The sequence below is a fragment of the Falco rusticolus genome, chromosome 9 (genome assembly GCF_015220075.1).
Source record: "Falco rusticolus isolate bFalRus1 chromosome 9, bFalRus1.pri, whole genome shotgun sequence".
NCBI classification, from domain to species: domain Eukaryota; kingdom Metazoa; phylum Chordata; class Aves; order Falconiformes; family Falconidae; genus Falco; species Falco rusticolus.
Window position 1 is genome coordinate 52,858,335 of NC_051195.1, and position 14,224 is coordinate 52,872,558.

General features: G+C 46.3%; 1 protein-coding gene and 1 long non-coding RNA gene across 5 annotated transcripts in view; one reads left to right on the forward strand and one right to left on the reverse strand.

Moving 5' to 3' along the window:
• Positions 1 to 10,024, forward strand: part of LOC119153992 — a 14,558-nt gene extending 4,534 nt beyond the window's left edge. Inside the window, exons 3-6 of one of the 2 annotated variants that reach the window (XR_005106286.1) lie at positions 371 to 3,434; positions 7,578 to 7,695; positions 8,694 to 8,896; positions 9,942 to 10,024. This is a non-coding gene — a long non-coding RNA (uncharacterized LOC119153992). The remainder of the gene's footprint in view (positions 1 to 370; positions 3,435 to 7,577; positions 7,696 to 8,693; positions 8,897 to 9,941) is intronic. The other variant, XR_005106287.1, reaches the window with a different exon arrangement.
• Positions 5,861 to 14,224, reverse strand: part of PKD2L1 (polycystin 2 like 1, transient receptor potential cation channel) — a 27,364-nt gene continuing 19,000 nt past the window's right edge. For all 3 annotated transcript variants that reach the window (XM_037401035.1, XM_037401033.1, XM_037401034.1), the window contains 7 exons: positions 12,882 to 13,002; positions 12,104 to 12,202; positions 10,385 to 10,506; positions 9,927 to 10,044; positions 9,571 to 9,707; positions 8,631 to 8,778; positions 5,861 to 7,625 (listed from right to left, as the gene is read on the reverse strand). In XM_037401035.1, the coding sequence (XP_037256932.1) occupies positions 7,413 to 7,625; positions 8,631 to 8,778; positions 9,571 to 9,707; positions 9,927 to 10,044; positions 10,385 to 10,506; positions 12,104 to 12,202; positions 12,882 to 13,002 (958 nt within the window). In that variant the 3' untranslated portion in view covers positions 5,861 to 7,412. The remainder of the gene's footprint in view (positions 7,626 to 8,630; positions 8,779 to 9,570; positions 9,708 to 9,926; positions 10,045 to 10,384; positions 10,507 to 12,103; positions 12,203 to 12,881; positions 13,003 to 14,224) is intronic.

A 14,224-nucleotide genomic window follows, 5' to 3' on the forward strand; every position in this document is an offset into this window, starting at 1 on the left:
TTAAAGATAAGAAAGGATTCAAGCAAATCTAAGAGTAAAGAAAATCAATATTGATCTAGTGCACTGCAATGAGATATCATGGGCTTGACTGACGAAAGTCATTAATAGCGAAACTACAGGATCAACAGAACTACACTTGGGTGTTATTTGGGTAAAGCAAGTAATCAAACAAGGATATAATATCTGTACTCGAAAGTATCTAGCACATCTAAACCATCGTTGCAGTTCATCAGTAGTTAGAAAGCTAACATGATAAAGGTGCTCAGATATTTATAGCTCCAACTTGCTGTTTTTAGTAATGTCACAGAGAATCTTGAACTACCATAAGATGTACAGTAAAAATACAGAGAGACACTCCTTTCCCTCACAGTCTAGGTAGATGAAGACTGGAAGAAAACACGGGTAGAGGGAGCAGAAATGGTAAAGTCTGGTGAGAAAGCTGGAAATAGAGACCTAGAGCAGGGCTATATCTTAGCCACACTGTAGAGCAGCTGCTAGGAAGGTAAGCTTTGGGAGCCTGGTAAAAAGAAAGGAGGCTCCCATGTCCTCTCTAAGAAAGCACATCTGGAGAGACAACAGTCATGACTGCCCCATGTTCTTACACCTTTAGGACAAGGCCTGGGACTGCAGACTAAGAAGCAGCACCAAGCTAAGCTGGGGCAGCAACCCACGTTCCCCAGTGCAAGATTCTCCCATGCTCAGCCCACGCTCCTGGAACAGGACTCCCTCAAGTACTGTTTGCATTGCTATTTGCAAGTCAGGGATGGGCACTCCATCCTTCTGCTTCCCTTCTGAGGGCCTCAGCACCCGGAGGAGGTTAACAGGATTAAAGTCTGTTTTATCTGTCCCAACTTGGCACTCCAGAGGTCAGCTCCCTCCCTAGACATGAATGTTGACAAACATAATAGTACATAGACATTTCCCCTCCTTCCTCAGGAGCAAAGTCCAGGCTGTTCCACCAGCCATTCCTAAAAACTGTTTAACTTTTATCCACTCCCAAGGCCTGAGCTACTGCCCTTAGTATTTGTTGTGGCATCCCCAAAGAGATTTAGACTTTTTTTGCAGTAGATGCTGTACGCTCAGAGTCCCTTCCCCAAAGCGACACCGCACAACAGCAGAACGTGAGATAGTGTGACAGTAAACAGCTTGTATTCTGGAGCAGGAGACACAAGAAACTGAGCTGTCTCACCCATAACTTCCTTCTTTCTTTGTGCCTTCCTAGATGCTTAACAGTGCTGTTTTGGAGATTTTTTGGTTTTTGGATTGATGGAGAAGTACCATGCCACATCCTTCCAACACAGGCCAGAGCATCGTGATGGGTGAAAGAAAAAGGCAAAGTGCAAAGACTCAGAAATCTCAGCTGTCTCCTACTCTGATGCAGACTGCAGGAAAATCATGTTTACCAGTAGGGAAACTGAGGCAGAAAGGCAGGAAATCACCAGGTAGCAAGTGTTATTGAAGAGAACCCAAAGCAGCAGGCCAGACTAGATGCTTGGATATTGGTCTTGAAGATGAAGGCGGTAACACAGATGAAGGGGAGAACAGAAAGTAGGAAGCGCTTGGTGGCACAGCTCACCCAGTAATGCCACAGGAAAAAGCCCAATGCTCCTAAGCTACGTATGCCAGAGTTCTTTGTGCTCACCTTCCAGCTGGCCCAACTGGTTATGTTTGACTAGGTCCCAGGTGCACCTCAATATTCAGCTATTTCTTTCAGCAGAGCCACTGCCTGGTGTTTGTCTTGGGCACGGTGTCTCAGGGGTTTTTTTGACAGTGCTGCTCTTCTCCTCTCCTGATGGAATTTTTCTTTCCTAGTTTGGAAACTGCTGTGTAAGTGGAGATGACTAGCACATGCAAAAGGGGCAGAGGGACCCCAGAACTACACAGGAACCACTGAAGGGTGGCTAGGTGTCCTAGGGCAGGAGGCAGTTGGCAGAAATTCAGGAGAGGCAGAGGGAGTAGAGAATCGTAATAGAAAAGCTAAGATAGGTCTGAATGGAGAGTAAAGAGTCTGGGTTGTGTGTGTGTGTGCATCCATGTATATGGAGTTTTTCTATGTCTGAGCTGGCCACTTGTTGTTATTTCTGATGCTTTTTGCAGAAAAGGACCCCGCAGGTGGCCACAGCCGACAGAAGTGATCACTTGGCATGGCTTCTCAGCCCTTTCTCAGGCAGCACAAGCACAGCCAGCTTCAAGCTCCTGCCTTGCATGTTGCTCTGATGGGCTGTTTCTCAGGCTGCTGTGCCTTCTGGCACTGGAAGTGAGCAAGCCAGCAGAGAAATGACTGGTGTCTTCTGGGGACAGCACCGGTCAGGATACAGCATCAACTAGAGCTGGTTTGGAATATCCTGTGCCGTAGACCCCTGTCACCACCAGGCACATGGGCTCTCTTGGGAGCTTGCCTGCGTGACCTCAGGATGGAGGCCCGTCACCTGAACACGCACATACCCACGCTGTTTTGTCAGCTGAGCGATTGCATTCCTCCTTTAGCACTCCTTGGCCAGGGTTGGGCCTTACCTCACCACACCCTGTGGGCCAGCACCCCTTCTGCCACCCACTTGGGCACCTGGCATGCATACAGCATGGCTGGCCGGCCACGAGCTGCACCCGGCATTTGCCACCTCTGAAACTGGGCCATAAGCAGGGCTTCTTAGTTCCTTAAGCGTCAAATTCTGCCACCTCTCTCCAAAACCTGACATGTTCGTTTTGACATCACTTGGCCTCTGAGTTCAGGAGGCGGGCTGGAGACCTGGAACCCACTAAAATTCATCCCACTTCCAACACCCTCCTAGCACCAGGCTCCTTGCTTTCAGGTTTGGAGGCCATGAATTAGGGCTTTTGTGACCAGCAAACGGATGGCACGGCACTTCATCTGAGTTTGTAATCAGCTGGCTCATCAGATGGTGCTTGCTTCTCTGTTCCCTTTTCCCCTAGTTACTGATAAACTCTGTGAATACCGACAGTTGTCCCCTGATGTTGCTCTTTTCTTTACAAGTGACTTCTGCTAGGATGTGTTTGTAAAAGGGGCAGGGGCAGGGCAGTCTCCAGCCAACAACGTCCTGTGCTAAAGGCTGTCCAGGTAGCAGCAGCTGTAGCATAATAGTAGCACTTATTAAGGACTTTTCACAAGACTGCAAAAAATGAGCAAAAGCTTGTTTACAGGTCGGAGGGAGAACTGTAACCTGCCAGAGGTGGACAAAGTCTGCAACAGATACTCAAGTGGGAGGATCTAGTATCATGAAATGTGTTTTGGAAACCCTGGATTTTGCTTCTTTTTGCCACTGACAGACTAATTTTCCTGTGTCTCAGTTCCTCTCAGTAAAACAAATGGGAGATTTGCTACCGACCTCCTCTGAAAACTGAACAGAGGTTCTGCAGGCACGACGGGTTGTGAGTGGTGCTGACTGACATCTGCTGGGAAACTCAGCGTGGTTAAGGTAACTCCAGAGGCTTGGCTGTATTGGGGGTGGGGGGCGTGTCTGTCTGGGGATTTAAGCACGAAAAATTAGGTTTGCTTATTGTTGAGACAAACGCATCGTATTCTTGAAGAGGCACAGAGAAGTGCCACCGCCAGGAGCTTCCCATGCTCACAGCCATGGCAGGCTGGGGCTGCCCCCGGCCACATGCCTGGGCCTGCCTTCAGGCATCTCGGCGTGCCCCTCCCTGCGCTCAGCAGCGAGTCTGTCTGTGCCTTACCCGTGCTTTGGCACCACGGTTGGGACACTGCTGTCTTCCGCCTTGGTGGGATCTGAGAGCACGTTAAGGCAGCCTCTGCTTTGGAGCGCACGCAGCACCTACCAGAATGGGGCTCAGGCGCCAGCCACTGTGACTGCCAACTCAAATAACCGTGGTGGCGATATCTCTTCAGAGCACCTCATACTTTTTCAAACCTCCTCCCGAAGATTTTAACCACCTCAAGGCTCTGCTGTGACACTGCAGTTTAGAAGCCCCACCCCCCAGCCCCCCGCAAATTGGAACAAAACAGAGTCATGCACCTACTATTGAGGAAAAAATACTTTACTTCCCCCATCAGACAACTATCATCTAAATAATACCAGCTCCTGATGTGAGGCCTGACAACGCACATCTGAAAAGACAAGCTGTATGAACTTACCATTCAGTGTATTTATGTTATTTCTCAACCAGGTTGAAGACACAATTGACAATTATACACAACTGACAATTATACACAAGCGATTCCTGGGGGCAAGGCATTTCCTTGCCCTATTCTAGGACACATACGCCGTAATGTATTGACAAGGAACAGAGAAGACACAGCTGCACAGAGATGAACAAGAGAAGACATTAATGCCGGCACAGGCTTATACTGGTGACAGAACTTGTTTTACACTGGGCAGCACTGGCACCTCCAGAATCACAGCACAGGGTGAAGGGAGCAGTCCTTCTGCCGGGAAGGGGGAAAGGAGTTTGCCGACCTGGCTGTTGATGGACCCCGCGGATCACCGCAACCTGCGGTTTTTGCCTGATCCCAGCCAGAGCTGGTTCAGGGCTCCTCCACAGCGCCGGCTGACTGCTGCCCTGCCAGCCCGAAGGAGAGGAGGCTGCCAGGCTGCTCCTCTCAGCGGGGAGCGGGGAGCCCTGGCAAGCTGGGCTTGCGGGTCCTGCAGTCGCCACGGGCAGGCAGAGTGAGGGGCAAACACTCCTCCCAGCAACGGCCCCGTGGAGGCCTCCATGCTCTCCCTCCGCAGGGGAAAGCTGCCTTCCCAGGTTTCAGGCATGAACAAAACCTGCAGCACAAACATGACCATTTTGCTCCTCCGGCTGCCCTAAAGAGCAGACCACAGTGCCTGTGATCTGGTTGCTGGAGGCTGGTGGGCACTGTCCCGTGAATCCAAGCCCAGCTGCCGCACTGTTGTGCTCTTGCCTCACCTGTCTTCCCTGACACTTATGGGGGTCCCTGTGCAGAAAGGAGCAGGGTGGTGGAGGTTGCACCCTGGTGTGCAGTGACGGCAGAGCTCTTGCACTGAGCTGCAGTGGCTGCAGCATCCCTGCCTCACTAGTGAGTTATCTGTGGGGCTGGCTTTGTGGGTGTTTGGCACAGCTCAGGAGGAGAACAGCAACACTGGGCATTGCAAAGAGGGAGGTCTTCTGCCTGCGAACAAACAAGCAACACTCCCTATGTGGAATCTGAGGCTGTATAAAGCCAGGCCTTACAGATAATCACTTCTACCTTCATTTTCTTGGCAGGACATGATTTCAGGATCCTGTTGTCCTCACAGCAGTTGTTGCTATGTTAAGGAGCTGAGGCTCAGCCAGCAATGTATCTTCCACTGACTCTATCGGCACAGAATCACCCCCCTGAAGCAGACAGTTGCTACTTGGAGCTCTCCCATGGTGCCAGACTTTGTTCTTCACAGATCAGTATCCCACGTACTTGATAACTATGTGTAACACAGACTCTGGACCTCACCCAGTATTCTGAGTCTATGGCAAAGGCAGGCGCTCCTTCAGGGATTTCAAAAGAGCAGCCTATATTTCTGATTTTGCAATTAGGCCTCAGTAACCATAGTCTGCTATTGAGAAAAGATCTGAAACAAAGTCTTAAAATGAATTTGAGAACCTTCCTCTATGCCTTTCAACACAGAGAGCATGCAATTCATTAACTGCAGAGGTCTGTGTGCACTTTTCAAGCCCGCTAAAGACCATGTCACTCCTGTCTTGAATTACAGTTTAGCATATGGATTTTCTGTTTACTTAAAATTTGGAGGAAAAAAATAAAAAGGCGTATTTCAGGACGCTCTCCTGACATAGGCTGTTTCTTCTGAATAAGACAATAGCTTCAATGCTGAGAGCAGGAGGTAAGCAATGTCATTGTTCTGAGTTCAGCTGGAAAAGCTGCAGGCAAGAAGCTCTTGCTCAATTCTGAATTCATTGGAACTGGGAGTCAAAAACCATGGCAACGTCTCACAGGTAAGTCTTGTGCACAACAGCAGGACCAGCTGATGGGAAGTGAGCTGTGAGACCCTGCAGTTCCTGCATCCACAGCTCCTGGCTGAAATCTAAGCTCCTTGTGGGATGGGTGATAAGGTCTCTCAGCACCTACTAGGTTCTGACAGCTGAGCGACCATCTGCTTCAGTTTATCAATGGTACCTTGTAGCTGTGATAGCCCCAGAGCCTGGGTCATCTGAGGACAGGGCTGTTCCAGAGGTCCTTCAGACATTCCCAGGGGGGCTTTCCCCCAGAACATAGCGACACATCCATCTTAAAAAGGTGGCAATACATAATGCCAATACACAAAGTCCCCACTAAGCTATCACTGCACTGCACAGCACACTGAAGTGTAGCACTAGTGAGAGTTGTTAGCAGTGGTTTGGTGCAACTCACATTTCTATTTGCTTTAAGCCTACAAAGCCTATTTGAGGTTAACTATTGTGGAATACCAGTGATTAAGATATTTGAAATACATTTACGGTGGCCCCATAACAGCAGTGATAGTCTGTAACAACTACAAGGAAAGAGAAGTCAGCAAAGTAAAAAATGGCTGGAAAAGAAGTATTTTGCATGTGGTGGAAAAATTCACATTCATCTGATTTTCACAATATTCTTCAACTCAAATGGTGTCAGCACCCACAACTGCAAACCAAATTGTTTCCTTGACAAAAAAGTGAAGCATCGCAACTTTGTAAATATGGTGCTAGCATTGTGAAGTACCTTGAAATGCAATTTAAGGAGCGTGAAAATAGACAACGTAAAGAGATTTCTTAATGTCAACAGCAGTGTTAGAAACCATATAACCAGAAGTCTGTTCCCTAATGCGCAGGCCTAGGACTCTGCCAGTCACAACTTCTTCTCCATTTATGATATTTCAGATCTCCTCCCAATTACATTGGGAGTCAACTCTTATTTTAGTATCCTCTTAACATTAGAATCTAAGGTACAGAGTGGGTTACCAAAGCATTCTGGAAACAAGCTACAACAGAACAAATCTGTTGGTAACCACATACACAAAAAACCCTAAATTTGTCCTTTCCATTTCACGCTAATGATTATACTCTGCTTTGTTTACATGAAAACCACATCTTTGTCCTGAAGGCAATTGTTTGTGCTGGGAACAAGTCACAATGTGCCGCTCTGGACACAAGTGTTCAAAGTGTTCCAGGGTCTCTACTTTTTGGGAAAGGATAGATAAAAGACTTTGCCTGTCCAGAGGCAGAAACCCAATACATCACCTGGTTCCAAATTTCCACCTACTCCAGAGATACATGGGCAGAAGTTCTAGCTCTGTGACATTATACGTCATTACACTGGAAAATAGCATCCCTGATTTTTCACATCACCAGTTCCTGGCAACAGTGGTGCCTGTGTCAAGCTGTCCGGATTATTCTAACAGTAGGGAAAATACTGACTGTGACTTAGTACTGTAGGAGTGAAACTGGGAACACTGGGCTGTTTGCTAGAAGCGCACATCAGACTGTTGCTGGGTATTCTTGGGGATCTGAGGCCCTGGCACACTTGACCTGGGCAGTATGGAATAGACCCTGCTTCGGGAAGAGTTGCCACTCAGGTTGTTCCCCTGTATGTGTTCCATCCCGCAACCTTCTGCTGCTTCTTTTCCCAGCTGGTCTAGGCTCTGGGGGAGCAGCTCTTCCTGACTGGGTTCTTCCTGCTGTGAACCAGAAGAAAGAATGACCTGCAAGCCAACAAGAAGTCTAGCAACACTCCAGAAGAGAGATAAGGTGTGCATGATACTTAATTATCTTCCCATATTCTTCCAGAAATTAGTACAAGCCTGCCCATCTATTAAAGGTCCGATATACTGTTTGCTGCAACACTGATGAATGCACATTCAAGCATCAGACAAATGCGGAGAAATCCATCCTTTTTCACCCTCTATGAGAATGTTCACAAAAATGCTGTGGCAAAGCAAATCTGCAAACACATACTTGAATAAGCTTTCAGGCATGTTCACATGAGAACTAGGACCCCTCAAAACACTATCTCAGATGGGAAGCGATCACAAGACTACCCTGCAAAAGACAGGCTTCTTTCTGACTCAGCTAGGTCACTTAGTGCTGTTTGGCTGTTCTCATTATCAAAGCCATAAAAACATGAAGTAATGCCATGGCTCCCATATGCCTTGATGTCTTTGACTTTAAAGCTGAAAACCCAACATATGCTGGTTGACTGGGTAAAGGAAGTCTTTGGCAAAGGTCACAATTGTTCAATGAGATGCTATGGGAACACTGCTAATAATCTTCTACCTCATGTGTGATAAATAATCCACAGGCAAGATGTTAAGATCCCAGTCCACAGCACTGTCGTTAGCTACTCTTGCTGGGAAGGACAATATGATTTTTAATATTTTTTATATATTTGAGGATAAGTGGGTACAAAGCAACTGTCTCCACTGCCATGGGAATGAGCTTGGCCTCAAAGGAGCTGGAAGGTGTGTTTAAAGGAACCATGGTTAACTGAGGGGACATGAAAGCAAGAGGCTTTGTGTCATTTTGCTTGAACAGAACAGGCTTGATCACACAAAATGCTGACCCTGCCCAACCCTTTCTGTCTTACGTCAATGGGTACTGGAAAAGCCAAGATGACACCCTTTCACACAGCAGGGCTGGTCACCTGCCCTGAAGCTGGTTCAAATACATGGTGGAGGACTACCAACCTTGCTAATGTTATCCATTGGCTTGCCCAACAGTTCCTTCCTTTTCAGCTTGTTTCTTTCCAGCATGTCTAGCTTGCTCACCACTGCATCAATCTTGGAGCCAATGCTGTTTATGGACCGTTCCAGCTGCAGCACACGTTGCAGGAGTCTGGGGGAAACATGGAGAGCATTTGCAAGCTTTTTCTTGTGATAAACGGCAGGATTTGAAGCAGATATCTCATGGACAATGGGCCAGACCTCAAACAGGAGTGAATGTTCCACATCAGGTAACTAATTCATACCCACTAAAGACATAACTCCCTGCTACATTGCGTTTTCATCTATAATTAGTGGTTCTGCTTATGATGGGTCCCAACCAGTTTGGATCACAGTCCAGCCACAATATAATCCCATTATTAAATATTGCACCTGCCTCTCCTTTGATATGGCCCTATGTGGATTGCTTAGTGTTTCCCAGTAGCAGAATCAGGATCTCCTGATTCTCTGTGCTGTATTTATCCCATGCTCCTCCTGTGGAAGAAACAGCCGAGTGTTATTCTCAGACCTGGAGAATGAAGGCCAGCTAGGCTATAAATCAAGAACGTTTATTCCCACAGGACCTTCTGTAAAGGTATCAACCTCCCCTGGCCCAGTTATCCGAGCTACCTTCTGAACTGAAACATGACAGCATATTGCCAGTGGCCAGCTGACAGCTGCAGAATTTATTCAAGAGGCAGAAAACAAAATTTCTTACCTCAATCTTTTACAGGAACAAGCAAATTACATTACAAGAACTGTCCCAGTTCTCTCTTGATCTGCTCATTTACACATGTGCAAGATAAAAAGGGGCAAGATCTTACTGAAACTGCTTAACACCAGTGTAAACAGTTAGATAAGGAAGCAGCAGGAAATCAGACCCCTCATTTGCAGAGGGATTAAACTACTGCCAGCACAAACATACACTTGGAACTCTTCTTTGGAAACCCAGTTGGCTTTATTTGCGTGGTTATTTGTTGCTTCCATGTAGGTCAGATTCTCATCCAGGTTGTTGTCACCACAGGATTTCCCCAAATTTTCGATCTCTGTATTCAGGGCAACCTAGAAGATAAAGAAACTGCTGCAAAGTCAAATATTAACACTGTCAGCTTCACTGTGAATCACACTGAGCTTCACAGGCAAAGATACGGTCAGCTGCTATCCAGGCAGGGATGGAGCTGTATTTGAGTTGCCTGCTTAGTTTATACCACAAGCTATGCTTAGACCACTTTGGAGTGATCTCTGCCAGACAAAGGGTTTCTTTCCTTGCCCTTTTTTTACCCTTTTTGCTTCCAGGTCATGCTTCAACTGCTGTTGCTCCTCTTCATCAAGAATGCGGTTGCCATCTTTGTCGAACCTGGAGAAGGCTGCTGTGATCTCATGGTCTGGATGGCCCAGTCTGAAAAAGAATAGAAAGAGAAAACTCAAAGCGCTGAAGTTCTGACAGTGCGGGAGTACCCTTTTTGAAATCAGTGTATTGTTTCCTCCTGCCAGTGACAAACCTAAAACATGCCAAATGGGAAAAGAGACAGTAACACAAACCTATTTAGAACAGGCAATTAAACATGTGAAGAAAGATGAGAACTCTTTGGGGATTTTTGTTTGGCTGGTTTTTTTGAGTTTTGCATTGCCCAGATCTGAACTAACTGCTCTTCCGATCCTGAAAACCTGAGAATTTAGATTACCTGTATTACCAAGAGAAAGGGCTAAGCAGGTATCCCTCAAGCTGACTCACTTACTCCTTCAAGCTGTTCTTGAAGTCTTCAAAGTCTAGCTCTTTTGTTCCATTCTGCAGTGCTTTCTGCACATCGGAAATCCGCTCCTTCTTCAGCTTCAGCCTCATGAGTGTCCGGTTGTAGCTCTGTTACCAAAGGTACAAATGGACACAGAATCATGCAGGAAGAACAGTGAAAAATAGGGCAAAATGAACAACACAATATGGGTCAGCAGTTACTAAGTAATATAGGGAGATTTTAAGCTAAGCAGAAGTACAATACTGCTGAATGAGCCCCATTTCTAAACCAGGATTGCACCTTTAAAGCAACACCAACATGGTGGCCAAGTGTAGAGGAATTATAGAGGAATGAAGGCAGGTTAATTAACATTAATAATATAGAGCTGTGGGTTTGTTTCAGGGGCAGTGGGTTGTCTGACGTGGATAATGTACAGCTGTGACTAAGTGGTTAAATAGCTCTAAGGGGTATGGAAGAGGAGCACCTGTAGAGGAATGAAGCTGGGATAATTAACATTGATAACATACAGCTGTGGGCTGGCTTCAGGGGCGGTGGGTTGGCTGGTGTAGATAAAGTGCAGCTGTGGCTGGTTCTGTTAAGAGGTTGGGCAGCCAAGGAAGAGAGAGGAGGAAGCAGCAGAGAGAAGGGAGAGCAAGTGAGCGCGTGTGTGCTGGGATGAGGAGAACCTAGGAGAAAGCAGCAGAGGGACTGGCATGAAGAGTATCTTGGTATGAGATGGTAAAAGACCTTGTTGCAGCTTGATAGTTTGGAGAGTGCTGCAACAAGCACCAGATGAAGAGAGACCTGGAAGAAGCAAGGGGAGGAGAGAGAGTGCACCCCAGATGTAGGAGAGACAAGGAGAGGCCCCACGAGAAGAAAGGGGCCTGGATGAGGAGAGGCTGGCTGGAAGAGGGCCCAGAGAAGGAAGAATCCAGATGCAGCAGAGGCAAGAAGCAGGGTGGACTGGCCTGAAGGGGTGAAGAAACAGCATGGACAGTAAATGAACTGTTGAAACCTTGTGGGGATTGGCGGCCATGCTGGGGCAAGGCGCAGGGAACTACTTATTGAAGTTAACCTGGGATGGGTTGGTAAAAGCCTTATTGCAGCCGGCTAGTTTTGGGAGTGCTGCAACAGCCAAGATCTCAGTGAAGTTTGAACTCTGGTTTTCTCCTCCTGACTCTCCCTTTATCTGATCTCCCAGTCATCAGCTGTTTAAGATACTGTCTCAAATACTATTCTATGCAGAATATTAGGCCCATAGTACATAGGTCACATAGTTGTGACCTTCCAGGACCTCTTCTGGGATATGCCCATGGGAATCCAAATGTAACCCACTAGATTTGCACCACTGTAATAAATTGCTAAGCTGTGCACCACTGCGCAGCTTAAAATACAACATGCTGTTTTATTGACCAAAGTATGCTCTCTCAAGGACTGAAAGAGCTTTGTCCAGAGACTATCCTGGGAAGAAGTCTCTCAGAAACACTACCAGCATGCTCAGGGAACAAGATTCCCCCAACCCTTGTTTTCTCCTCTTCCCATTTACAAAGGATCTGCAAGCTTGATTTATCCCAGAAAGGAACTGTAATGTCTGTGTGCACCAAGAATGCAGATCTGAAGTGGGCAGCCATTGTTTCTCTCTAGTAAATTTCACATAGGTCAGGGACCTCCAGAAAATGCTTCAGGATTTAGCTAGAAAGTGGCACAGCTTTCACTATCCATCACCTGCTTCAAGATGTCTGAGAGCTGCAGCTCATCCTTCTGGCTTGAGAGCTCCTCCTTGACTTCTGAGTAGGTGTCATTGATGATGGCCAGAAACATGTTCTAGAAAAAGGGAAAGAGAGATCAATAAGCACGAGGCATCTTGCCTGTTCCAGCAGCTGAAGCAGCAAGAGACAGATACAGATGTGCAGGGCTTCGTTAAACAAAGAGCTGTTTCTACACGGGGTATCCCGCGGGTGGTGTGGAGACCCACTTTAGCCACACAGTGCTTTCTCACTGGGGAGGAGGTCCCTGCAGTTAAAGCAGTGGCTGAAGGTACATTTGTTCCCAGCTCAAATACCATCTTTGGTAGCCTCTCCTGCAAGATCTTAGGTTAAATTTGGATTCCTGGCACTGGGTGTTCAAGCTGGTCATTAAGAGCATCCCCCTGCACCCATTGCCTAGGAAAGACAGACACTGTACCCCACACTTTGTTCGCTGCTTGCTACAGAGCAGCTTAACTGATCTCATTGAATTCAGTTACCTTATCAGTAGTATTACCAGTCAGTTTTAGTCTTTACCTTAAAGGATGTGAATATGGCCCTTAATAGCTCTGATCATCAAATCCCCCATTTCAATGACATCCTCTTTGTCTACCTTGGCCTATTTACACTGCAAAGCTATTGTAACAGAATCTTCCTTTCTCTCTAAGCCTTTGCACTGCATCTAACTTGGGGATTATCAGAAGTGGTCTCCCAAACACTGCTGTCAACGCAGGGTCAAGGAGGGTGTTCTTGCTTACCAGGAGCACAAAGAAAACAAAGAACACATAGGTGACAAAGTAAATAGGCCCAAGGACCCTGTTGGCATTGTCAATGGAGTTGTAGTCAAAATCACCGAGAATGATCCGAAACTGGGTGAAGCTGGAGGAAAAAACACAAGGTCACACAAAAGCACATACATTTATCCTACATCCTCAGACAGTCCTGAGGTGAACCCTGAACCTGTCTGCAGCCCAGATGGTCACAGGCACAAGCCAGAGCAGGGTCTAAGTTACTCAGTCCTACTGGTGAGTTAAATGTACCCATAGTATTTTCAAGGGTGAAGTGAGCTATCTGGTTAAAGCAAGAGCTGGCTGGAAAGTAAAACATAGTTTCCACATAAATTTCTGGTTGTCCAAAGGGTGTTTTGGTCCAAACAGGAATTAAAAACAACAAAAAATTTCCCTTATAAACACATTTGACTCACTGAAGCCTTCTCTGGCACAAGAGTTCATGAGACTGTGAAGGTGATGTTAGTGCTCTTCAACCTTTTGTAATTCATAGCCTCTATAAAAAAGCAATTTTAAGTCTATTGATCAGAAATTTGCTTATACTTGTAGACCCCTTAAAGGCAGGACCTGGATGCCAGAGGTCTGTAGAACACAGGCTGAAAACCATTGCTGTAGCAGATACTTCCCTTAACATCACGCGTTGCCTGAGTAGTCCCATGGACTGAAAGACTGTCTGAGATCGGATATCTTAACTCACTTCCCCAGCACCCCCTTCTGTGCATGCTCATTCACCCTAGTCATCCCCCATCTCAGGTATATTGATACGTTGTCTGTGGGACTTCTCTGGAAGCTGATCAGTGAAATGACCATTGTAAAAAATACCCTCAAATTAAAAACGAAAACAAAACCAACCCCCCCCCCCAAAAAAAAAAACAAAAACCCAGACAGAAAGACACAGACTGTGAAGTCACATACAGTGAAAAGGACCTTGAGAGCCCAGAGCCTGAAAACCCTCTGAGAAATGCAAAGCTCCATTTCAGATTCCTTGCATTTGGACTGTTTAGGGGGTTGGGAATGTTTTCCAGGTCTAAGGAAGGGAATATTGCATTGCTTCCTCTTCTTTGGTTTAAATTGTCCCAATTCAGTGATGCTGATTCCAGTAAGAAATTATTTTTCTGTCTTCTGCTTTGAAAATGTCTACTTAATCATTTTTAGACTATTACATAGTGTATTTTAGAAAAGTTAATGCTGAATTTGTATTAAAATTAGCATATTATATGATTACCAACTTCCAGAAATTAAGTGGAGCTGCTATCTTATCAAAATCAGATATATTTATAAATAATATAAAAACGAAGTTTCTGACTTTTTCA